This window comes from Oncorhynchus mykiss, chromosome 13 (genome assembly GCF_057628025.1).
Source record: "Oncorhynchus mykiss isolate SJ-2025 chromosome 13, ASM5762802v1, whole genome shotgun sequence".
Lineage (NCBI taxonomy): Eukaryota > Metazoa > Chordata > Actinopteri > Salmoniformes > Salmonidae > Oncorhynchus > Oncorhynchus mykiss.
In genome coordinates this window covers 64001065-64028842 of record NC_143034.1, presented here as the reverse complement: position 1 = coordinate 64028842, position 27778 = coordinate 64001065, and the positions used below count along the sequence as shown (strand labels likewise).

Below are 27778 nucleotides of genomic sequence, written 5' to 3'. Positions count from 1 at the left end.
CGCTCTTTCTCACACCTTCTCTGCCTCTCTCTCTCTACTTCACCCAGCTTTCTTTCTCCCCCTCTCTCTGAAAGTTCTCTTGTCTTGTACCAAAGCTTCTTCCCCCGGGGGGTGTCTGTGTGCATGTGGTTCCCAGACAGATGATCTCTCATCCAGTTGATTCAAACTGGAGATGCTGGTATTGGTCAGGTTCAAAGAACACACACAAATGCATGTGCACACACATATACTTCAGTACAGGTGCATCAAAGCTGGGACCGAGAGACTGAAAAATAGCTTCTATCTCAAGGCCATCAGACTGTTAAACAGCCACCATTAACATTGAGTGGCTGCTGCCAACACAATGACTCAACTCTAGCCACTTTAATAATGGAAAAATGTATTTAAAAAATATATCACTAGCCACTTTAAACAATGCCTCTTAATATAACGTTTACATACCCTACATTACTCATCTCATATGTATACACTGTACTCTATACCATCTACTGCATCTTGCCATCTTTATGCAATACATGTATCACTAGCCACTTTAAACAATGCCACTTTTATATGTTTACATAGCCTACATTACTCATCTCATATGTATATACTGTACTTGATACCATCTACTGCATCTTGCCTATGCCGTTCTGTAACATCACTCATTCATATATCTTTAAGTACATATTCTTATCCCTTTACACTTGTGTCCTACTAGGTTACATCAAACACTGTATCTACAACAGGTATGCTTGGGAAGGAGTTTGGGGCGGGGCCCTGCTTTTCAAGTCTTTGTTGTGAGACTTGTGTCAGTAGATATGAAAGGACTGCCGCACCACTTGTTCTTATGACAAGGAGTCTCAAGGTGCAGATAAAGTACAAGGGTTTGGATGGATGTCCTGAGGGCCTTTCTCATTCATAAGAGGAACGTTTCATCTATCATGAGGTTCAAAGGCGGAAAGGTTGTTATTCGTTTTTGGTCCTTTTCCTGAGTCAGCATGCACCATAAAAATACATCCCTTTTTCATTTTAAAAGTTAATACACCGTGTTAAATTGTGATGGTATTATTTTCTGTGGGCTGTAGATTGATTCAAATGTATGCTTGTTACACACCCAGGTCTGGAAGGATGAAGAGAGGTGTATAACAAGTACAGTAGAATAAAGAACCAGTAGTTGACAATAGCTTACACCATTGAATGCTGCTAAACGTCTCATGGGGCATGTTGTCCATTGCTGGAGAAGGGAAGGGTAGAGATTGTTGGGTGTGTCAGCAATCTTTGAAGGAGAGGGGAAACCGTGCATGGGAGATCACCAGAGCTGACTTGAGCGCACAGCAAGGCAGTGGGATCATTACTCAATGAAAATTGAAGTATTGAGCCATGCAGAATGACAAATGCTTGTTTAAAAAGGTTAAAGACCCGTTTTCTGTCTTGTGTAATGATGCGTGACAACGGTATGAGGATAACCTTGATAAGTTCGACGACAATGCTCCAATTTTGGGGTGTTATGATTATGAAACTGCTACAGTTTTCAGCATTCAGGAAATAGGTTTATAGAGAACAGTTAGGCTACTCAACGTAAGGAAAAGTAGTATGCTGACAACATTTTGCTCCTTGCTCACCGAACAGGACAGCGACTCATGGGATGTAGTGTGGGCTGTAGAACAAGGCTCAACTTTGGAAAGGCGCTGTCCAAAGTATCCGTGTGTTTTACCATGGTCGTGATTTTCACCTATTTCTTCTACTGTTTTACCGGATTATGTGACTCCGCGCCGAGACAGATGTTCGACCATCACACTGTAAACAGAGACTATGATATATCGGACCGTACGTACGACCTGCGACCGTCAGCTCGACTCTATCCTCACCAGCCGGGCGCACCGACTCCTTGGAACAGGACAGACACTTCAACGGGCGCCGCGCTCCACCGTGCAGACGAACAGGTCGCCAAGCTACAGTGGGTTGAAGGCGGACTGCTCCCACAAGAGATACCGGAGAGCACCAAGGAAAATCTAGCTGCTAACGGCATCCCGGTGTCCAACACATTTGAGAGTAAGAAGTTCCCACAAGCCATCATAATCGGTGTGAAGAAAGGCGGAACGCGCGCTCTGCTGGAGTTCCTACGGATTCATCCGGACGTGAGAGCTGTCGGGGCAGAACCTCACTTTTTCGACAGGTTCTACGAGAAAGGACTTGAGTGGTACAGGTAAGGCACATATTCTGCTACTTTACAATGTCCATGGAGTGTTTATCAGCGCCAGTAAAAACCATTCTAGCCTACTCTGATATTGCGATATCTTGAATCGAATCTGTGAATTGGGGGCCGGGGTTGCTTTTCATACATATCAAATCTGTTGCAATACAAACATCTAACATATAATTTAGTAGCATTTGTACTGTTCACAACAGTTTCAGTTGAAGCTGCATGTTGAGCCTTGGAGAAAGATGACACCTCAGCCACTGTAGGATGATGAATGGAGATAGGATGACAGGTAGATGAGGAGCAGTGTTCTCCCCTGGGGAAGCTATTCACCTGTGAAGAACTCTGCTGAAGGTCTTGTCAATAACATGCATAGATATTTGCACATTGACAGTCAGATATCAAGTACTGTGTGTGTGTGTGTCTGTGTGTGAGTGTGTGTATGTGTCAATACAACCCTGCCTGACTTGATGTAGATGAAGAGGTTATAAGTCCCTGGGGTGTTGTTAATCCTCATGACAGTGTTTTAAACACCATTTCTTCAGTTCAACATGACATCCCATATTAACATACAATCCATGTCTATTCTATTGGAACGGAATGGTGCACTCCCATTAAAAGCCCATGTCCTCTTGAATGATCATAGGCTTTCACCTGACTTTTTCCTCCTTACTTGCTCTGACCTTGCTGATTTATTGAGGAATAATGTACTTACTATGACTGAGGTTGTCCCACCTAGCTACGGTATTGTAAGTTTAACTGTACGTCGCTATGGATAAGAGCATCTGCTAAATGACTCAAATGTTAAATGTTAACTTAAATGTTACAGTCTCATCTTTGTAGGTAAAGAGGGTGGAATCAATAAGCAGGCCTACCTCATCGTCCATACTTCATATACAGCAGGAATTGGTCTCAATGGAAGATATACATTTCTTTGCAGTAGTTTGATTTTGTATTTGGCCAAGAGTGAATACAGCCACAGTGTGATACAGGCTGAAACATATAATGTTTTGACATATATAGTCAAATCTCCACCCAGGCACTGTAGCTACTTTGGAGGTGATAGGATCTGCTGGTAATAGATGACGCAGCTGACCATAGCTGTAATTGGGGTGTAATTATGGCCCTAGCAACCCTATTGCAGGGATATGGATGTTGATGGCCCTTTACCTGCCTTACTGCAGGCCTATGGAGCTAGAGAAGGCTGGAGGTTCTGATTACCTTCAGATGTCTGGACTGGAGGATCCTGCTGGAGAATGTCATAGCTGAGGAGAGAGACTGTTTGACAGCGCCTAGAAGCGCTGATCTAGGACCAGGTTCCCTCTGTCCATGTAATGTTATTCATTATGATCTAAAAGCTAAACTGATCATAGATCAGCACTCCTACTCTGAGACATTTTATGAATAGGGTTTTGATGTTTTCATCCTCCCCAGTGTCAGGAGTTTGTCCAGAAGTTTTCTTTTAAAAACCATATGACCTGATTAGAAAAATGATCTGGTCCCATCATAACCCATATAAATATTTTGTTTATAGCTGATTTATTACTACAACTAGGGCCTGAAGTTGGCTAGGCTAGCCTACTACCAGATCAGGAAAAACTCTGGGCCCCAGGAAAACTATTTCAGGCTGTTAAGGCAATTTCAGGTAAAAACTCAATAAAACAAGTTTCAAATATTAGGAAAATGTCTACACATTTCAGCTGTTTCAAAAACATTGCTCTGCTATTACCATTTAAATCAAATTAATTTTTATCTGTCACATGCGTGGAATCCAACAGTGAAATGCTTACTGTAAGAATTATACTGTAGGAGTGTTGGCTCAACAAGACAATTCTGTTCACACTGCCCTGCTTCAAGGGGGACAACTGTTGGGAGCGTGTCATGTGCTCAAAATATAGCAAGTACGCAGTGTTGTAAAAGTACTTCAGTAAAAATGCTTTAAAGTACTACGACTACGTTTTTTTTTTTATATCTGTACTTTACTTTAATATTTATATTTTTGACAACTTTTACTTTTACTTCACTACATTCCTAAAGAAAATATAGTACTTTTACTTCACTACATTCCTAAAGAAAATATAGTACTTTTTACTTCATATTTCATATTTCCCCTGACATCCAAAAATACTCATTACATGTTGAATGCTTAGCAGGACAGAAAAATTGTTAAATTCACACACTTATCAAGAGAACATCCCTGGTCATCCCTACTGCCTCCGATCTGGCAGATTCACTAAACACACATGCTTCATTTGTAAATGATGTCTGAGTGTTGGAGTTTGCCCCTGACTGAAAAACAAGACAATTGTAACATTTGATAACAGATCGTTTGAGTTTGAAAAAGAAAGTGAGAGACAGCAGAGAGAGTGAGCGTGAAATTCTCATCTGTACTTTAATATTTTAATTATTTTTTCCAAATCTTTTTAGCAGCATTTAAACTTAAAACATACGAACACATGGAAACACTTCTGCCACTGATCATTTTAGCATGCTGCTGGTACCCCCCCCCCCCCCCCACTCTCTCTCTCCCTCCCTCCCTGCATTCCCCCCTCCCTCCATCCCTCCTGCCCTCTCTCTCTCTGTTCATTAAGAGTGGCAGATGAAGGAGATGAAGTGTTTATGTATAATATCTGTGACAGCACTGGTTTCCAGGAGGCAGGGCAGGGTAGTGTGGTACTATGTGTGTTTTAATTGCCGGGGCTGTAGCAGGCACAACACCATCACAATCACATGCAGATGTGGCCACGGAAACTAGAAACAGTATACAGTCACATAAGTGATGTCATGAGCAACACATTGTTTGAACAGACAGTTGATGAAATTATACAAACGCTAGTGCTCAGCTACAGGACGTATGTTACCAGAACCATTCTGTAGTGCTCAGCTACAGTACGTATGTTACCAGAACCATTCTGTAGTGCTCAGCTACAGGACGTATGTTACCAGAACCATTCTGTAGTGCTCAGCTACAGGACGTATGTTACCAGAACCATTCTGTAGTGCTCAGCTACAGGACGTATGTTACCAGAACCATTCTGTAGTGCTCAGCTACAGTACGTATGTTACCAGAACCATTCTGTAGTGCTCAGCTACAGGACGTATGTTACCAGAACCATTCTGTAGTGCTCAGCTACAGTACGTATGTTACCAGAACCATTCTGCAGTGCTCAGCTACGGTATGTATGTTACCAGAACCATTCTGTAGTGCTCAGCTACAGTACGTATGTTACCAGAACCATTCTGTAGTGCTCAGCTACGGTATGTATGTTACCAGAACCATTCTGTAGTGCTCAGCTACGGTACCTATGTTACCAGAACCATTCTGTGATACTCAGCTACGGTACGTATGTTACCAGAACCATTCTGTAGTGCTCAGCTACAGTACGTATGTTACCAGAACCATTCTGTAGTGCTCAGCTACAGTACGTATGTTACCAGAACCATTCTGTAGTGCTCAGCTACAGTACGTATGTTACCAGAACCATTCTGTAGTGCTCAGCTACGGTATGTATGTTACCAGAACCATTCTGTAGTGCTCAGCTACGGTACGTATGTTACCAGAACCATTCTGTAGTGCTCAGGTACGGTATGTATGTTACCAGAACCATTCTGTAGTGCTCAGCTACGGTACCTATGTTACCAGAACCATTCTGTGATGCTCAGCTACGGTACGTATGTTACCAGAACCATTCTGTAGTGCTCAGCTACAGTACGTATGTTACCAGAACCATTCTGTGATGCTCAGCTACAGTACGTATGTTACCAGAACCATTCTGTAGTGCTCAGCTACGGTACGTATGTTACCAGAACCATTCTGTAATGCTCAGCTACGGTATGTATGTTACCAGGACCATTCTGTAGTGCTCAGCTACGGTACGTATGTTACCAGAACCATTCTGTAGTGCTCAGCTACGGTACGTATGTTACCAGAACCATTCTGTAGTGCTCAGCTACGGTATGTATGTTACCAGAACCATTCTGTAGTGCTCAGCTACGGTACGTATGTTACCAGAACCATTCTGTAGTGCTCAGGTACGGTATGTATGTTACCAGAACCATTCTGTAGTGCTCAGCTACGGTACCTATGTTACCAGAACCATTCTGTGATGCTCAGCTACGGTACGTATGTTACCAGAACCATTCTGTAGTGCTCAGCTACAGTACGTATGTTACCAGAACCATTCTGTGATGCTCAGCTACAGTACGTATGTTACCAGAACCATTCTGTAGTGCTCAGCTACGGTACGTATGTTACCAGAACCATTCTGTAATGCTCAGCTACGGTATGTATGTTACCAGGACCATTCTGTAGTGCTCAGCTACGGTACGTATGTTACCAGAACCATTCTGTAGTGCTCAGCTACGGTACATATGTTACCAGAACCATTCTGTAGTGCTCAGCTACAGTACGAATGTTACCAGAACCATTCTGTAATGCTCAGCTACAGTACGTATGTTACCAGAACCATTCTGTAATGCTCAGCTACGGTACGTATGTTACCAGAACCATTCTGTAGTGCTCAGCTACAGTACGTATGTTACCAGAACCATTCTGTAATGCTCAGCTACAGTACATATGTTACCAGAACCATTCTGTAATGCTCAGCTACATCAGTTATGTGGGATGTAATAAGATCATAATCATTGCTTGCTATTCAGTGTTTTGTCAGAAGATGCTGCTGAATAGACTAACGGGGCAACACTTTGGGGCCGGTGAAAGGAAGATGGAAGGGTGAAAACAAGGTGATAGGACAAGCAGGGAAGGAACATAAGAATGGATTAAACAAGAGTTATTCCTTTCTTCTTCACGGTGCATTGTTTTCCTATTGCAGAACAGTTATTGTTATCATATACAGTACAATGGCAGATATAGAGAAACAAAAAGCCTGGACCCAGATCTGTCTGTGCTGTCCTGCCAACTCCCAGCGACCATAGGAGTTGGCAAGACAGTACAAACAGATCTGCGACCAGGCTATGAAATTATTGTCACTGAATCTTGAAGAGTGTGAAAGACAGTGAATCTGTTTGCATTCACATTAGATCACAGAGAGAGGACAGTGACAGTTTGGTGGTGGGAACCCATCCATTTGGAACAATTGTAACCCTCTCACCTGGGTGTCACTGACTGGGGGTCCCCGTGAGGGTAACACACCTGACCCCTCTGTGCCCGCCGTGCTCAGTTAGCAGAAACTCAACACACTGTCACGTCTGGGTGCACACACACACACACACACACACACACACACACACACACACACACACACACTGTGACAGCCTCCTCTTGAGCCCTTTGCTTTGCCATGTCAGGTGTGTGAACTTCTGTCTTCCTCTCAGAGTGTGTGTGAACTTCTGTCTTCCTCTCAGAGTGTGTGTGAACTTCTGTCTTCCTCTCAGAATACATGAGAGCTGCATACCGTCAACAGAGCTTTAGCTACCCGCCAAATGGCCTGTGAATCTCGCTTATTGTATTGGAATATAATAAACTAAAAGTATAGCTTTGAAATGCTTTAAAACGAGAACAATATTACAGTTTTTTACAATCAATTTGGCACTAATTTCGGAACCTTGATGTCATTTTTCAAAACTCTAGACACAAAACTCACAACCAATGATCAAAATGCACATTTTTCAAAGCTCTAACACTTTTTCCAATTGCTTGGATACAATACACATAAAGCTAAGATCATTTGTTCATTGAACTAAAATCACCTGCCTGTTCAAAATGACACAACTTAGCATCAAAGTATTACCATTTCAAAATGCAATTCACACATCTGAAATGACTGTCTATTCATTTCATTACAATGATCTAACTATCAATTGATACAACTGCTCAAAATGATAAGTAACTGTTGCATTACTCTTAATGCATAGTTGTATGGAAACTGACTAACAATATTCCATGTTTAGATCATGAATGTTTCAGGATAACGAGATCCATTGACACCAATTACCGTGGAACATGAACCAATTGGACTACATTATCTATGGATGTAATATTTCATCATCATTCTTTATCAGACAATGTTTCTATGGTCCCATTTACCACTTTTCCAGACCATGTTTTCAGATTTGACATCACTGCATACTCACTGGCCACTTTATTATGTACACATATCTAGTAGTGGGTAGGACCCCCTTTTGCCTCCACAACAGCCTGAATTATTCACGGTGTTGTACGTTAAGAGATGCCCTTCTGCACACCACTGTTTTAAACGACTGTTATTTGAGCATTTGTGGCATTTCTGTTAGCTTGAATGAGTCTGGACATTCTCCTCTGACCTCTCTCATTAACAAGGTGTTTTTGCCCACAGAACTGTTGCTCACTGAATGTGTTTTGTTTATCGCACCATTCTCTGTAAACTCTAGAGACTGTAGTGCATAAAAATCCCAGGAAGGCAGCTGTTTCTGAGATGCTAGAATCACCATGTGTGGCATCAACAATCATACCATGGTCAACGTTTCTTAGATTACGCATCTTGCCCATTCTAATGTTAGGTCGAACAACAACTTAAGCTCTCTACTCTACATATTGAGTTGCAGGCAGCCACATGATTTGCTGTTCAAATGTAACCTTCGTTGATGGGCTAAATCAGGTATGTAGAGTTGATGGCATGGCCTATGTCATTGTGTGGGATAATGTCAGGTTCCACCATGCTCAAATGGTGCAAGCACGGTTTCAGGCCCATCCACAATTTACCACCCTGTAAGTACAGGGAAAGGAGTAGTTACCACGCCATACTCTCCTTTCCTAAAACCCGATTGAGGATTTTTTCTCCACATGGAGGTGGAAGGTATATGATAGGCGCCCTCACGAACAAGTCACCCTTCTCCAGGCCATGGATGACACATGCAATGACATCACGGCAGACCAGTGTCAGGCCTGGATTCACCATGCAATGACATCACGGCAGACCAGTGTCAGGCCTGGATTCACCATGCAATGACATCACGGCAGACCAGTGTCAGGCCTGGATTCACCATACAATGACATCACGGCAGACCAGTGTCAGGCCTGGATTCACCATGCAATGACATCACGGCAGAGCAGTGTCAGGCCTGGATTCACCATGCAATGACATCACGGCAGACCAGTGTCAGGCCTGGATTCACCATGCAATGACATCACAGCAGACCAGTGTCAGGCCTGGATTCACCATGCAATGACATCACGGCAGACCAGTGTCAGGCCTGGATTCACCATGCAATGACATCACGGCAGACCAGTGTCAGGCCTGGATTCACCATGCAATGACATCACGGCAGACCAGTGTCAGGCCTGGATTCACCATGCAATGACATCACGGCAGACCAGTGTCAGGCCTGGATTCGCCATGCCTGAAGATTCTTCCCAAGATATTTGGCTAATGAAAACATCCATTGTGATGTGGATGAGAACCTGTGGCCAAATCCACAAGACAAGGTTGAGGGAAATATAGAAGTACAGTAATAAATCGTTTGTTTAGCTTTTTACAGTAAGCCAGGTAAGGAACACTGCAGTGATGTTTTACAGTAAGCCAGGTGAGGAACACTGCAGTGATGTTTTACAGTAAGCCAGGTGAGGAACACTACAGTGATGTTTTACAGTAAGCCAGGTGAGGAACACTGCAGTGATGTTTTACAGTAAGCCAGGTGAGGAACACTGCAGTGATGTTTTACAGTAAGCCAGGTGAGGAACACTGCAGTGATGTTTTACAGTAAGCCAGGTGAGGAACACTACAGTGATGTTTTACAGTAAGCCAGGTGAGGAACACTGCAGTGATGTTTTACAGTAAGCCAGGTGAGGAACACTACAGTGATGTTTTACAGTAAGCCAGGTGAGGAACACTGCAGTGATGTTTTACAGTAAGCCAGGTGAGGAACACTACAGTGATGTTTTACAGTAAGCCAGGTGAGGAACACTACAGTGATGTTTTACAGTAAGCCAGGTGAGGAACACTGCAGTGAAGTTTTACAGTAAGCCAGGTGAGGAACACTACAGTGATGTTTTACAGTAAGCCAGGTGAGGAACACTGCAGTGATGTTTTACAGTAAGCCAGGTGAGGAACACTACAGTGATGTTTTACAGTAAGCCAGGTGAGGAACACTGCAGTGATGTTTTACAGTAAGCCAGGTGAGGAACACTGCAGTGATGTTTTACAGTAAGCCAGGTGAGGAACACTACAGTGATGTTTTACAGTAAGACAGGTGAGGAACACTGCAGTGATGTTTTACAGTAAGCCAGGTGAGGAACACTGCAGTGATGTTTTACAGTAAGCCAGGTGAGGAACACTGCAGTGATGTTTTACAGTAAGCCAGGTGAGGAACACTGCAGTTGATGTTTTACTGTAGTTTTTTTCTTTTTTTATAGCTAATTATTTTTGCTTTGATTCAAAGAAACCTGAGTGATGTTATTGTATTTCATCAATACATTTCAGATTTTGTTTAATGATTCCACCGTGTCTGTAGTATTTTCTTTACCAGTCCTTTTACAGTGATGTACTTACGTGTAGTAGCATCATGAAACATGTATCACATATTTTGTACTACAATATTTTATGATTGTACAAACAACTACACAGTGAAACTATCGGTATCTTGTGTGAGGATGATCTAAATGAATGTTCCTATGGTATTTCATGATAAATGAGTTATTTGAAACAATGATTCTGCAAGTGCAAGGTTTCTTTAAAGATATGAATGCACAATGTTCTGAACATTGGACAGCCTGTGTTACAAGTGTTGACCGTTTTGAGTTTTGTGTCTAGAGTTTTGAAAAATGACCACACGGTTCTGAAATTAGTGCCAAAGGGATTGTAAAAGACTGTATAAATGTTTTATCTACAACTGTAACTTATCTACATTGTGTGACCCTTTGCCTCATGCAGATTTGGGACCAAGTGCGTTGTCATTGACAGAGAGACACATGATTATGGACAGAGAGACAGTTGGGGGAGCTGACAACAGTGCAGTGTGATAATATGACTGGAGCCATGTGTCCTGGACAGTGAAATATGATGACTGCATCTGATTCTAATAGAGTGGGAGAGGGACTGCTCGTGCACTGTCATAAAAAACCTTATCATTTATGACTGTCAACCACAGGGACATACAGGGGCAATATGCATACTGGAGAGACTTAATACACACACACACACAATCCCATCCCACGCATTGTCTTCCAAAAATCATCTTCTGCTATAAGACAAAACGGCTCAGACCTCTTTTAAGTGTTTTCCACTGACTTCTCTCTGTGACTCTTGCCAGCTCTTTTCCTCAGCTTTCCGGAGCTTTTGTGTGAGTGTGTGTGTGTGTGTGTGTGTGTGTGTGTGTGTGTGTGTGTGTGTGTGTGTGTGTGTGTGTGTGTGTGTGTGTGTGTGTGTGTGTGTGTGTGTGTGTGTGTGTGTGCGTGCGTGCGTGCGAACGGTACATCCATGCGTGCTTCTATGCTTGTGAGTGTGTGATTGCTTGTGTGTCTGTGTAGTTTGCATGTGTGCTTACAGGCATTACTGAACTAGAAAAAGCCACAGAATGGTCCCATCAGAATCAAAAGGGGGATTTAATGACTTTCTGTGTTGTTTCATGGGTTTAAATAGACTTAGGTCCAATGTTTTTCATATGGGCCCTGTGAGAGCCACACCAGACACAGTTGAAACAGGAAAACCGGCAAACCTCAACTTTCCGTGGCACAATGGCATGGATTGTTATGCTTATGTCCCCGCGACATGGGCACAATGAAGTACATGAGTTGTCACTGTTTTTATAGATCGGCCTCCTGTTGTTGAAGACTTTATAATGAACTAATTTGTTTTTCTGCTTTCTTATGAATGTTTTGGATCTTTATTGTATATAAATGACAAAATGCCTCGTTGGCTCATTCTGGGGGGAAAACATTTGTCATTTAGATGGCATGTAAACACCTCTACGGGAAAAGCAGGGAGGGACTGGGAGAAAACAGACTTCTTGGAAAGGCTGATGGTAGAAAATACTCCTATTCACTTTTCAATTTGATTAATGGATTGATGACTAACAAATATTACAAACCACTAAATCATTGTGTATACCAGTGTGACACCGCCTTAAAGACTTGATTTAAGACAGATGGATCAAGAGAGATCATGGAATTCTATCCTATTGAGTTATACTGTATCAATAAACCAAATTGTATGAAACATGCTTTTCTACTTTTTTGCTTTCTCCTGCTACCCCTCCCCTCCCCTCCCCTCCCTTCCCCAACACATACACACACACACACACACACCTCCTAACTTCTCAAATCCCAGCAAGAATGTCACACATATTCCTCCAAAAGAGGACCCTCTTGTGAATAGGACCACTGAATATGAAGTGAAATTTCATACAGTGTAAATTAGTGCCATGTTTCAAAGCCTGCAAGCTGGCCTCAAGATGTGTGACGTCGTTGACAAAGTCCATCCGTAAGTCAGTGCCTTCTGACATGTTTCACCCAGACAGTAGATTACATGAGAGTAGCTTCTTCATGTATGCCTCTGAGCCAGAGAGGAGATTTATTTGGGTTGGGATCAAACCCAGTCAGACATCACATCAGAAGAGCTACAGTCCAGTCGGACATCTGGACCATAAAAGTGTCAAAAGACCAATAATTCAACAAAAGATCAGAATTGGGCTGCCTGTGTAAACTCAGCCATAGTATCTTAATAACTTCTTATGGCTGGGGGCAGTATTGAGTAGCTTGGATTAATAAGGTGCCCAGAGGTGCCCAGAGTAAACTGCCTGCTACTCAGTCCCAGAAGCTAAGCTATGCATATTATTTGGATAGAAAACACTCTGAAGTTTCTAAAAACTGTTTGAATGATGTCTGTGAGTATAACAGAACTCAAATGGCAGGCAAAAACCTGAGAATAAATCCAACCAGGAAGTGGTAAATCTGAGGTTTGTAGGTTTTCAACTCATTGCCTATCAAAGATACAGTGGGATATTGGTCAAAGTGGGGGCGAATGAGAGGGGAATGAGTCAGAGGTCTGCCAAAGAGCCAAGAGCTGGCCAAGCTCGTTCACGTGAGAGTGAGCTCTGTTCCATTGAATTTCTGAAGACAAAGGAATTCTCCAATTGGAACATTATTGAAGATTTATGTTAAAAACATCCTAAAGATTGATTCTATGCATCGTTTGATATACTTCTACAGACTGTAATGGAACTTTTTGACTTTTCATCTGCTCCTAGTGATCGCACGTCATGAATTTGGATTTGTGAACTGAACGCGCTAACAAAAGGAGGTATTTGGACATAAATTATGGACAATATCGAACAAAACAAACATTTATTGTGGAACTGGGATTCCTGGGAGTGCATTCTGATGAAGATCATCAAAGGTAAGTGAATATTTATAATGCTATTTCTGATTTCTGTTGACTCCAACATGGCGGATATCTGTTTGGGTTGTTTTGGTCTCGTACTCAGATTATAGAATGGTGTGCTTTTTCCGTAAAGTTTTTTTGAAATCGGACACAGTGTTTGCATTAAGGAGAAGTGTATCTATAATTCCGTGCATAATAGTTGTATCTTTTATCAATGTTTATTATGAGTATTTCTGTAAATTGATGTGGCTCTCTGCAAAATCACCGGATGTTTTGGAACTACTGAACGTAACGCGCCCATGGAAACTGAGATTTTTTTATATAAATATGAACTTTATCAAACAAAACATACATGTATTGTGTAACATGAAGTCCTATGAGTGTCATCTGATGAAGATCCTCAAAGGTTAGTGATTAATTTATCTCTATTTCTGCTTTTTGTGACTCATGTCTTTGGCTGGAAAAATGGCTGTGTTTTTCTGTGACTTGGCTCTGACCTAACACAATCATTTGGTTTGCTTTCGCTGTAAAGCCCTTTTGAAATTGGACACTGTGATGAGATTAACAAGAAGTGTATCTTTAAAATGGTGTACAATACTTGTATGTTTGAGGAATTTTAATTATGGGATTTCTGTTGTTTTGAATTTTGGCGTCCTGCACTTTCACTGGCTGTTGTCATATCGATCCCGTTAGTGGGATCTCAGCCCAAAGAGGTTTTAACTAGACAAAATGGATCTCCACTTATTTTTCATATTGCTTTCATACAGAAAGATATTCTAAAAACATACAGTAGGCAAGTTGTTGAATGTGCATGTCCTCTTATCATGATTTGTACTGTGTATGAATACAATCAAGCATACAGTACTCAGCCAGTCAGTGAATGTGCGCAATGATGATACTGCGTGATTCATGAAAAGATCATTACTGCATTTCAATTTCAGGAAAACTCCAATATGCAAGTGATGTCATCAATATTTGGACAGCTTGTCAATTGGCTGACCTTTACCCCTGACACCGAAGGCCTCAGCCAATCGGATTGCAATTAAATTATAGTATAAATCCTTTCAGGGCAATGGCATAAGCGCACGGGGAAATGTCAATACTACTGGAAATCCCACAGGCTCACAAAGTGCCATCAATTAAGTAATGTAGTAATCAAATCAAATCAAATTGTATTGGTCACATACACATATTTAGCAGATGTTATTGCGGATGTAGCGAAATGCTTGTGTTCCTAGCTCCAACAGTGAAGTAGTATCTAACAATTCACAACAATATGGACGTGATGATTACAACAGGTGGGTTTTCACTGTCCTTGTTGGTTATTGTTGTTATCAGTGATATGCTCATTGGTGTTATCAACCACATGTTAAAATATCTATTGCAATGACCATTATGGAAGCCAAACACAGTTTAAATGGGCTGTTTAGCACACTGCTACACCATCTCTACACATGAAAAAGGTACTGTAGGCCACTCACTGCATCAATCCATGAGGCTTGATCATAGCATTAGTACCGAATAAGAAATTCTGTGTGTAAAACTAATAATGACTCAGTAATCCATGTTTTCTGGGAATGCTATAAAATCCGGAAGTTGGGAGCAGAGGTAAAAAGTTGTCTGTTATAAGTATTACAATGTCAACTTACTTTTAACCCGTCTGTCTGCATATCTCAAGACATATGGCATATGGGCTAAAAACTTGGGAATCAATCAATCCGCCATCATTAACACAATGTAAAAATGTAATGATTTATTATTTAAATATTGAAAGTGCGTGGGCTCCGGAGAGAAACAAATGGTGCAGTTTGAGGCCATTTGGCGGAAAGTGATGCGGGTGCTGGAGATGGGGGTGTGTGCTAGTGGGTCTGGGCAGATGTCATATAGTTGATGTTTGTATTATGTTGGCGATTGTATGTGTATGTTTTGTATTGTTTATAAAATATGAAAACATTTGAATTAAATACAAATTCCAAATCAATTAAGGGTTTTTTCTTCTTTAAATCTTACACAACAATGATTTAACTCTGCTAAACTTATAAAAACATACTATTACTGTATTTTAAGGTAGAACACAAAATCTCACAGCATCACTCTCAGTCCAGACAATGTATAAAACGGACTATAAAAGTAACCCATTATTACAGTACAGTACGCAAGCCTGATTTTCCATTAGAGTAAAGGGGATTTTCCCCACACCTCATTCCCTCACTGTCCTGCCCTTGGGCCATTAATGATAAGTAGAGGCTGAATGCCGTGTTGAGTTGTCTAACAGACCAGGAGTGGCTGTGGCGTTCAGTTGCAAACAGAACAGGAAGTGGCTGTAGCGTTCAGTTGCATAGTGTTTTAATAGTGTTGGGCCTGGGTGGGTTGGAGGTAAGGTGGAGGTGGGGGTGGGGTGGCATCATTGGGATATGGTAGGCTACTAGGCCCTATACTCACACCCCATATGGTGGGAATTATAATCATTTGAGATGCATTGTGGTCCATTTTAAGCGATCCCAGAAAGTACTGAGGAGACATCAGAACGCTTTGCCGTTTTAGCTGCACTCCCAGCAGTAAAAAGAAGTCAGTCAGTCAGTCAGGAGTAGGAAGGAGAAGCGTGTTTGTGAGGAGAAATAATAGCTCGCTTCGACAGGCCAAAATTAAATGTTTCAGATGCCTTGGGTTGTCATGCATGGCTTCTCTGCCATCCCCACAAAGAATAATGTTAGGTTAAAAACGCTGAAAAACGTTTAATGGAAATAAGCTGAAATTACCCTGAGGGCTCACGGGCCAATGGCTTTGTCACACGTAATCAAACTGTTTCAAGTTCTCAATCATACGAGAGCTGGATGCAGTAACGTACAAATCTTGTAAGTGTATGTTTGTAAAGATAACTTTCATATGTATGTACATTTGAATATAGAATGGCAGCAGCATGTCATGGACTTGACCGTTGGCGTCCTACAAAAACAGAGGCCAAACCTGGGTGCAAATGCTATTCAAAATCATTTGAAATACTTTATTTGTGTCTCATTAACCTTGCCTGTTGCAATTGAACCAATAGAAAGGTCCCAAAAGTCCAAGCCCCGCCCGCCTGGCAATCGTGGGCAGTCTAAAACAAACGCTTAAAGTATTTGAAAGATTTCAAATAGTATTTGAGCCCAGGTCTGACAGCGGCTACATGGTTTTTGATTGCTTGGTCTATGTACTTTAATGTGTGTAAATGTTGAAGCCATTAGCCCTTCCCCAGAAAACTCTCCGGCGACGCATCGTTGACCTCAGACCCTGTGATGATACTTCATTATGATTGGGCTCTTCTATTCTAGTCACTAATTAGTAATGGGCTCCACTGCACTTCATCTCTAAAAGAGAAGCCTACGCATGTGCACGACACACACGCACACATTTCTTTTTTTTTACAGATTCGGCAAGTCCATCTCCTCTCCATCACACCTATGATAATGGTATCCTACTCTTGTTTGAGGAGCCTGTTACAAGAGCTTGGGACTATACGGTTCAATATGCATTTTTGTCAAAATGTAGTTATTGACATAGCCTTGTTCTGTTCAATGTTATCTACCTATATAATGCTCTAAATACCCCCAATTAATGTTGTAATTACCTTCAGAATCATATTTTTTAAAATAGAACCTGTTAGTCCCAAGCTCTGGTGTAGATACTTCCCCCTACTCTACTATATATTATGTATAACCATTATTTTCCTCTTCCTGTCTGAGTATGAATGGGTGGATGTGGGCAGTGGAGCCTGATGGGAGGCACACTGTGAATCCACAGGCATCCACCTCCTGTGAGACACTAACTGCGTCTCTGAGACACATCAGATCCTGGTGTCCTGGCCTTTCTGGTGCTTCATAGCATAGTGTGTGTGTGTGTGTGTGTGTGTGTGTGTGTGTGTGTGTGTGTGTGTGTGTGTGTGTGTGTGTGTGTGTGTGTGTGTGTGTGTGTGTGTGTGTGTGTGTGTGTGTGTGTGTGTGTGTGTGTGTGTGGAGGGAGGGAGGGAGGGAGGCTGGGAGGGAGGGAGGGAGGGGGTGTAGAAGTGGTGTGGATGTGAGGCTGTGTCTGGGGTGTGTGGGTAGTGTTACTGTATCTTTGAGACTGTCTCTGACTCCATAGTGTTTGATAGAGTGTCATGGGGGGCGAGGGGGCAGGGGGAGTCAAGGCACCAGTGGTGAGGATGTGTGTGTGCATGTGTGCATGTTGCTGTGATTCAGATTACTCAGACATTGCACCCCCAGCATCATATAATGTAATGGGGGAGGGGGAAAGGGGGGGGAGTGCAGTGATGTGGATGTGTATGTGGTATGGGGATATCAAACATTGGCACCCCTGGTCTCTGGCTCCATAGCATTTGATAGAGTCATTTGATAGAGTGGTTGGAGGGAGAGGGACAGAGAGGGTAGAGTGATATGGTACGGATGTGTGGGTGGGTTCATGGTTAATTCTCAGTTGTGCAATCATGGGGGCACCCCCAACTCTGGCTCCATCGCTACAGCTCTGTGGGTTCTGGTCTTTACTGAGACTGGTCCAGAATGTTGTTTATTGCTTGGCTAGTGATGGGGTTCAATCTCAGCAGCCCTGCCAATCCTTAGGCCATGGTGTTTTGCACCATGTGTTGCCCCAACACTGTAGGCGTCTGGTGGCCATGACTAGCGCTGTCACGGTGACCATATAGAGTCATGACACATTTCACGCACTTATTATTTGGTATATGACAAGATTAAATCAAGAATAGTGTGATGGGTGACAATATTAGCCTATCACTTGATATATTGAATGATATATTATCACCAGCTTAAAGCAAACAGCACATGCTTTTTTGTGCGACTTTTTCAAATCATAGTCGCACACCTCATGTAGCCTAGCCCATAGGCCTATATGTTTTAATAAGGTCAGTATCACACCTCATGTAGCCCAGCCCATAGGCCTATATGTTTTAATAAGGTCAGTATCACACCTCATGTAGCCCAGCCCATAGGCCTATATGTTTTAATAAGGTCAGTATCACACCTCATGTAGCCTAGCCCATAGGCCTATATGTTTTAATAAGGTCAGTATCATACCTCATGTAGCCCAGCCCATAGGCCTATATGTTTTAATAAGGTCAGTATCACACCTCATGTAGCCCAGCCCATAGGCCTATATGTTTTAATAAGGTCAGTATCATACCTCATGTAGCCTAGCCCATAGGTCTATAAGTTTTAATAAGGTCAGTATCATAACTCATGTAGCCTAGCCCATAGGCCTATATGTTTTAATAAGGTCAGTATCATACCTCATGTAGCCTAGCCCATAGGTCTATAAGTTTTAATAAGGTCAGTATCATACCTCATGTAGCCTAGCCCATAGGCCTATATGTTTTAATAAGGTCAGTATCACACCTCATGTAGCCCAGCCCATAGGCCTATATGTTTTAATAAGGTCAGTATCACACCTCATGTAGCCCAGCCCATAGGCCTATATGTTTTAATAAGGTCAGTATCACACCTCATGTAGCCCAGCCCATAGGCCTATATGTTTTAATAAGGTCAGTATCACACCTCATGTAGCCCAGCCCATAGGCCTATATGTTTTAATAAGGTCAGTATCACACCTCATGTAGCCCAGCCCATAGGCCTATATGTTTTAATAAGGTCAGTATCACACCTCATGTAGCCCAGCCCATAGGCCTATATGTTTTAATAAGGTCAGTATCACACCTCATGTAGCCCAGCCCATAGGCCTATATGTTTTAATAAGGTCAGTATCACACCTCATGTAGCCTAGCCCATAGGCCTATATGTTTTAATAAGGTCAGTATCACACCTCATGTAGCCCAGCCCATAGGCCTATATGTTTTAATAAGGTCAGTATCACACCTCATGTAGCCCAGCCCATAGGCCTATATGTTTTAATAAGGTCAGTATCACACCTCATGTAGCCCAGCCCATAGGCCTATATGTTTTAATAAGGTCAGTATCATAACTCATGTAGCCTAGCCCATAGGCCTATATGTTTTAATAAGGTCAGTATCATACCTCATGTAGCCCAGCCCATAGGCCTATATGTTTTAATAAGGTCAGTATCATACCTCATGTAGCCCAGCCCATAGGCCTATATGTTTTAATAAGGTCAGTATCACACCTCATGTAGCCTAGCCCATAGGCCAATATGTTTTGTTAAGGTTTTTATCACAGCTAAAGTGGCCAAATAACGTCTTAAAATTATGCACATTCATCCACTTCACAACAGGTGTAGAGTTTGAACGGAGTTTCAAGTTTGGGGAAGATAACTTTCACCATAAAAACACACCTTTATAATAAAAGCATTACATGCATAATCTCATTTGTGGTTTTCCTGCAAACTGAACATGCGCTTTTTGCCTACTGCCGTGTGCACATTGCTGCTCTTATAATGTGAGGAAATAGCCTAATAGTTTATCAACATTTTAAGCTAAACGTTCTCATTGCTTAAAAACTTTATGGTAGTGGTTGTATTAATTTGTTATCAATCACATCTGACAACAGTCCCAGACTATGTTTGGAATATTTATTTCTGGCACAGAGTACAATAGGTCAACTTGTGTACTATGGGGGATAGTAGATTGACATAAGCTAGTGCGTTTGCTGTTCGTTAGGCCTACTCATCTTGTTGGCTGATGAAAAGTAAATGTGGACAGTTCTTCCAATATCTTCAATATGCGCCTCAGAATTGAATAAGGACCCATGCAGTTCCGTCCCCGATGTGTCGGTCTTGACTTGTAGCCTGTGAGAAAGACCCGACCACCTTACTTACTGTGAGAGGTGCTTCTGCACGCAGCAGGGAGAAGGGAATTATAATGATTATATTCAGCACAACGGCCACTGGCCACAAAAGGCATGGATTTTTTAGGGGGCATTATGGCCACACAAAGTGGATGCAGCCGGGAAATTCGAGGCATTATCAAGTGCTTGTCAAATTGAGTGAGAGACTGATGAAGTGTTTACAGCCTTGATGAAGTGTGTACAGCAGAGCTCATACATTTCATGCAACTTTTTTCAAATCTTCATTAGAGTCTTGTCTGCCAAATGAACTAGTGTAGCCCAGAGCCATATGGCATAACTAGATCAGGGCCTAACATAAAGACAACTTAGAGTATGCCCTTCTGTTCTTCTGAACTAGACTACATTTTCTTCACATCATGTTTCTTTAGGACTGCCTAAAAAATTTAATGGATTTATTGTGATGGTGTAGGCTATATTACATGAATTTCTTAGACTTTTTAAAATGTAGATCTTCCAAAGGCCTGCATCAGGCTATGTGTGGAAGCCAGAAAATGCTCAAAGTGTTTATGTTAATTAATGGTAATTTACCGTGAGACCAGCAGTCATTTACATGACAATCACCAGCTGACAAAATGTTATGACCGCCACAGCCCGAGCCATGACACCCTACTGGCACCACAGCCAGGCCAACACTATGACTGGTCAGCTCAGCTGTCCCTTAAGAAGCTGTCACAAAGACCTGACATCAGAGACAGTTCGCCAGCATGTCGGCCTGCCATGATCCTTGATAGTGTCATAGTGTTGGACCGGCCATGGCGCCAGTAGGATGTCATGGCTAGGCCTAGTTAAATAAAGGTTAAATATATATATATATTTTTTTTCATTGTCACACGTACACACGTCAAAGGCTCGGTGGCTCTCTTCTTGTACAGTGTGTCTCGTTTCCTGTTGTAGTGTTTCATCTGTACATCCAATCACATCATCAGAGACCAGTTAGTGTTTTCTCTTTGGGGAAATGGAAGCCTACAAATGCTCTTTTGACATGTTTACATTCTGTAGGTGAAATGCAGTTAAACTGGAAGAACGTTTGGATAGTATCTATACAGAGTAGAGTCAAAACATCCACTGTGCATTTAGAATGTCAATGTAATTTACATAACATCACATAACAGTCATTAAACCTAAAATGTTCCAGGTTTAAGCCTGATATTGTGCCATGTCATTCAAGGATAATACAGTACACAACATGCTATCAAGCTATCCAGAGAGGCAGGAAGCACTGCATGGTGGGAAAGGTTTCCACAGTCAGCCAGACAGCCCTGCCCTGCCTGTCCCCTAGGCCGTCTGTCTGTCTCTGTCCGACACCCTCTGTGCACAGCAGGGCTGCTGGGAGTTGTTGTTTTCTTCAGCTTGCTGTTTGCTCTCCTTCCTCTTTTATGAGGCTGATTTTCAGTCTAATTGGATCTCACAGGCGGAGTTCTGAGTCCATATTCAAAAAGCGTCTCAGAGAAGGAATGCTGATCGAGGATAAGTTTTGGCTTTCAGATCTTAATGAATAAGATTTTATGGGCAGGGGGGGATCTGATCCTAGATCAGCACTCTTACTTTGAGATTCTGTGAATATGGGCCCTGAATACTTAGAGACTACTTCCAACAAGCTCTGTGCTCAATATGCCCAGTGAGCAGTTCCTCCAACGTCCATTTCAATCAGCTTCTCTTCTGCCTCTGAGTAAAGTGTAGGCATTATGATTACTTTACACTTCTAAAGCAGAATGGTGTGAGGTTTATACAAATAAATAGTGTTTCTTGACTATTGATATTAGAAACATTTTGGTACAGTCATGATTCTTAATTCAGTGAAGTCTTAACAATTCACGTTTCCATAGACAGAAAACTTCCCATGTTTTTCTTCCAGGAAGGCACAGTATGTTGTGTAGTAGTAGTAGTACCAGTACTTTACAGGGTTATGATCGTGAAGGCAGGAAATGTGTCAGCCACATCCTAGCCGCGGGGGGTTTTACGCTCCGCTCCGGATTGGTTGCTACATATCAGTCGTATAATCAGAAGCATATCACTTCAGGGTAAAATACCCACATCCTCTAACAGCGGGGACCCACTAGCTAATGTGGCTAGCTCAGCAAAGCTCTCCAAGAAAGCCCCAAATAGAGAACTCTACCTCGCCCTGTTGCTCCCTTTCCAAGTGCTGTAACAGTCAGACATAGATGTACTCTTAGGGTACAGTTTTAGTTAGCTCCTGGGCTACACTTTTAACTAGCTCTCGGGCTACGCTATGTTTTACCTAGCTCTTGGGGTACAGTTTTAGTTAGCACCTGGGCTACACTTTTAACTAGCTCTCGGGCTACTCTATGATTTAGCTAGCTCTTAAACTAAACTACGTTATAGTTAGCTGGACGATTGCTGTTCCTTGTTTTTAATTTAGAAGAATGTCCTTTGAAGCACATGTCCCAATATTCTACAGATTCATATTGATTGTGCTTGACACTTAAGGCACACAAAGACATTGATAATAGGGAGAGAGTGGCTCTTATTGATTGTGTAATGATGAGGCAGATTGTGAGGGGGGATAGATAGGGACCTGGGGAAGGTGGCGAGAAGGGGCATCACATTAACTATTTATAACTATGGAAGGAGATGTCCTTATGGCCAATTACAGCAATGACAAACATCACTTACGAGGGGAGACACCCAAGGCCAGACAGGAGACAGACAGAAGAGCCACCCAACCAACATCATCACCTCCATATCTGTTGTCACTGTCCTGCCGTATCTGTTGTCATCACAGATATACAGAGACAGACACATCGATCTGGCAGAGCAGGACTGGGGACAGAGAGACAGGACAGGTGATGAACATTTTGGGATGTTAATCATAAATGGGACGTGTTTATTTGCTACATGTAAACAGAAAAGATATTGGCTGAGTATAATGCTGCAGTGTTTGCTCCGTTCCAGACATTATTATGAGCCGTCCTCCCCTCAGCAGCCTCCACTGGTGTTACAGTACCACTGCTCTAGTCTGTCCACCTGCAATTACAGGAGACCTAGTCTACAATACCCCTGTACTTTGACAACAGATGACACTTTGAACTATTGTAAACCAGTGCTTAGCTCAGGGCTAATAGGGGGTCATGTTGTTGCTCCACTCTGTTGTCTGTATGATTTGAGCCTTTAGAGATTGTTGAAGCTCTCTAGAATGTCAACAGGGCTGAAGGTATTGATCCACCTAGTAAATCAACTACGTTAAAGTCAAAAATATGTTATAGAGAGAATATTGAGAGGAGTTAAATCACTGTTAGTCCTCAAAAGCCAACCAAGATGATGCCCATGCTATCAATTACTTAAATATAATAGCATTTTGAAAAGTCTTTTAAATAAAATATTAAATGTACAGAGGTCACTGAGGTCATCTGTGTTTATCATGACTATAATCTGTTTGAGATGACTTATTAGTTTGATTCGCTTCCCTCCTTTCTTGGTTTGGTTTTCAATCCAACTATAGTTAAGATAAACCATTCTGTTTTAGTGCCATGTCATGTCTGGCAGCAGACACAAGGCCTAATGAACAGTTTGATTTACCCAGAAACATCTCTGAACTGTCGTCAAAGTCTCTGAACCATCGTCAAAGTCAGTCAGCAACCACTGCCAGAGTCCTGCTGGGGAATAACTGGCAAAATTAAACTAGGATCCTACATTGTTTGGACAAACTCTTTGAACTTCATTTGATGGGCGCTTCATCTGTTGTCAATCATAGAAGCAATTGAAAGGACTCCTGTCATTCTCCATTATTGTTTTGGCGAATCTTCAAGACTTTTCATAAAAAACAAACTGACTTTTTCAAGTGCTGGCTGTCCATAGAGTATGTGTTGAAGTTGTTTATTTTCAGTAAAGCCACAATATGGTCTCCGTAAGAATAACAGACTATTCAGAAGTAGGATCTTAATTTGGTCACCTTGTTGCAGGATAACTTTCCTGCAATGCAGGAAATGTAAAACTTGGAGTGTATTTAAGGTTTAAAAAGGCTTCTGAAGCTTCTGATAAACTCAGACTTGATTTTCCCTTATGAAAAATGGATGAACCCCAGCAAAAATGTCCATTAGTTATATTCCACGTAATAATTCACATACTGTTGCTGCAGGATTATTTTCCTGCTGTAGCAAACTGACTCAAATTAAGATCCTACATCTGTAGGCTTATGATGTGGATGGATGGATGGAAAAGTATTTGCTATAAACTAACATTTCTTCTCATCCTTTGTTAAGTAAAACAATTTGTTCCCTGAATTCATTATCACCACAAAACAGCGGCCTCAGACGTCAGTAGAGGATTGGACCGTCTCCATACATTACCCACAAATCCCCGAGACCAGACACACAAGGCATTAACAGAATTTATTCATCTGAATTTAGATGAAGCAGAATTATAGACAATAGAGCTAGGAGTTTTCCCTGGTCAGTACAGTACAGTACAGTAGATAAGATAATTAATAATTAGGTGGGTGCTTACATTTGTAGTATACAAGTTTGTTTTTTGCATATCCCACCCCCGAGACACCCTCAGAGAGTGGAGTCAGAGCCAGAGATCAGCCATTATCAACGGCAACCCTGGAGCAATTAGGGTTAAGTGCCTTGCTCAAGGGAATATCGACAGATTTATACTTTAGCTTGATAGTAAACTTCACTGAACTTGATTTTGGTGTTGTTGTTGAGGCAAACAGCCATGTCAGAACATTCACAGAACAGATAGGAGAACAGATGCTGAGAGAGGTGACAGAGGCTTATTCTTCTGACTGAACTCAATCTAGACTGTTTCTTATGGAACAGTTTCTTATGACACCTCAGTTACATCTTTGCCTACAGGACAGCATTGGGACTCTATGTGTTGTATCTCTTTCCAGTATTCAGTATCTCTCACCAGAGGTTGTCTATGATCTAAGACTAAAAGTAGCTGTGAGAAAGGCTGTGAAACTGAGCTAAGCAGCTTAGCTAGCCTTGTGTTTCATAGTCGTCCTGAATTTGTTTCGTCTGGTATTGCTAGATTCTTCACAGAGCCTGCCTGCGGGGGGAACACATCACTCTGCGGTGCAGGAAAGGGGGAGGACAGGGGACTGGAGAAGGAAGTCTTAAGGAAATTGCTGTTAAGTGGTTCTTGTGGCTTTGGCTCATCAGATCCATATTGGCTCTGCGGCCTCCCAGTTTCCCATGGCTCCTATACCAGGACTGGGATGGGCTGGGGACTGGTTCATAAACATAGACTGTACTCTTTTAATCATTACTGTTTTGGAGAAGGTTTCATTTAGGTATACAGTGCTGGATTTGTGGCAGTTAAGAATGCAATTTTTCATACCTGAGCTTGTAGAGGAACATTTTATTTTTTGGAAATGAAATAGTTCCACTAAAAAGAAATGGACAAAGTTTTGAACTTGAAGGATGTATATCTGGCTCAGACAAAGATGTGTATCTAAAATGGTATATCTGTAATGTCTTCTCTATTTCTGTAAAAACACACAGATGTAAGAATCATATCCAATGTACAGTATATTATGAATCAGTGTTCCAGCTCTTTATGACACTGCATAGTGTCATGTTGTTGAGTGAAGGACAGTAACTGATTATTCTCCATGTCTGTTGTCAGGAACCTGATGCCTCGGACCCTGGAAGGTCAGATCACCATGGAGAAGACGCCCAGCTACTTTGTGACCAAGGAGGCTCCTCGTCGCCTCTGCACCATGAACTGCCACACCAAGCTCATTGTAGTCGTCCGCGACCCCGTGACCCGGGCAATCTCCGACTATACCCAGACGCTGTCCAAACAACCCGGCCTCCCCTCTTTCCAGAGCCTGGCCCTCAAGAATACTTCTACGGGATTGGTCGACACCTCGTGGAGCGCTGTGCGCATCGGCCTGTACGCCAAGCACCTGGAAAACTGGCTCCAGCACTTCCCCTTATCTCACTTCCTGTTCGTCAGCGGCGAGCGGCTGGTGTCCGACCCGGCGGGGGAGATGGGCCGGGTGCAGGACTTCCTGGGTCTGAAGAGGGTGGTGAGCGACAAGCACTTTTACTTCAACCAGACTAAGGGATTCCCCTGTCTGAAGAAGCCAGAGGGAAGCAGCAGGCCCCGGTGTCTGGGGAAGTCCAAAGGAAGGCCTCATCCACAGATCTCACCAGAGGTACTGCAGAGGCTCAGGGACTTCTACAGGCCATTCAACCTCAGGTTCTACCGGATGACTGGACAAGACTTTGGATGGGACTGAGCCGTCCACCAATGTTACATGGAAATCAAGCCAAAGGATGAAAATGATTACTTTAAAACATGTGGAGAGGACACTGCTTTCATCAAGACAGGAAACACAAGACTGACGTTACATTTGTCAATGAGGGAACAGGGGTTCTAGGTTACCACTTTGACTTGTGACATGGTATGCATTATACACAATGTTGGCATTTTTTGGTATTTTATGGAACAATGATATAAAGCTGTCGTTTATAGTTTCAGTTACAGTATGTGTATGTTGCTACATGTAAGAATAATGTAAGAACTCATTGTTTTGCCAGTGTAAAGTACATGAACCAGGAGATCATGATACATGTCACACAGTAAGTAGACCAAAGGATGTTGATGACTTGATACCTCTGTGTGAGGAGACTCATGTTACAATGGATTATACAAAGGATTATACCCAACCTGTTTCTGACCAGCGTGTGTGTGTGTGTGTGTGTGTGTGTGTGTGTGTGTGTGTGTGTGTGTGTGTGTGTGTGTGTGTGTGTGTGTGTGTTTAAGATACCGTAAGGAAAGTGTATTTATTGCAATAAGTGTATGTAGCTTTAATTATTCTTGTGACCACCCAACTAAGCAACAAAACATTTCTTTATCAGGGTTGACAATCCTTTTCTTTTGACTTTTGTTTTCAATGGTACTGTAGATCTAAAAACCAAATGTGTAACTATCTATCATTATCTGTCAAGTCAATCTAATACCAGACCCTGTTTACAGCATTTCCATTGGGACAGTATTACATTGGGACAGTATTACATTGGATGATGAACCTCTATTACAAAGACTTTGTACACAGAATGCTTTTTCTTCTCCTTGGGTAAAGAGTTAATTATGATGTGATACTTATTTCACCTTTTAACTCAAAGTTATTTAAGCCTCATTTAAAATGATGCTCTTACTTGCAAACCTTTGATGCATCCAACAATGATACCTCACTTAGGGTACAGAAACACCATTTTGCAACCAAAACAGATTTGTATGTATAGTTTACCCTTCAATGATGAATCCAATTATCATTATCTTGACATTACCAGTTCACTTAACTCTACCAGGTCATTTGTAAATGTCATGCTTAAAGATTATGTTTGTCAAAGTTTATTTCCTTTCAATTATGTATAGGAAACTGTTTTGTATTACTCTGTAAAAATGTTCTATTAAACCATACTGAAGTTTACAACACTATTGTACATACTGAAATGAGAATATGTTGAGATGTTTAGTAAAGCTTCATTTGAAATGAA

The 27778-nt window shown here is 41.9% G+C and overlaps 1 protein-coding gene across 1 annotated transcript; it reads left to right on the top strand.

Annotated features, from left to right (window-relative positions):
• The first annotated feature begins 776 nt into the window (after positions 1–776).
• Positions 777–27778, top strand: LOC110487557 (heparan sulfate glucosamine 3-O-sulfotransferase 6-like). The gene is made up of 2 exons (XM_036972988.2): positions 777–2188; positions 25896–27778. Exons 1-2 carry the CDS (start codon positions 1623–1625, stop codon positions 26512–26514), a joined length of 1185 nt encoding a protein of 394 aa, XP_036828883.2. The 5' UTR covers positions 777–1622; the 3' UTR covers positions 26515–27778.

Excerpts from the sequence above, each read along its gene's own strand:
- LOC110487557 (XM_036972988.2), top strand. The coding sequence starts at position 1,623 with ATGGGATGTAGTGTGGGCTGTAGAACAAGGCTCAACTTTGGAAAGGCG. Across the intron at positions 2,189-25,895 it reads AAAGGACTTGAGTGGTACAG|GAACCTGATGCCTCGGACCC; the intron begins GTAAGGCACATA and ends GTCTGTTGTCAG.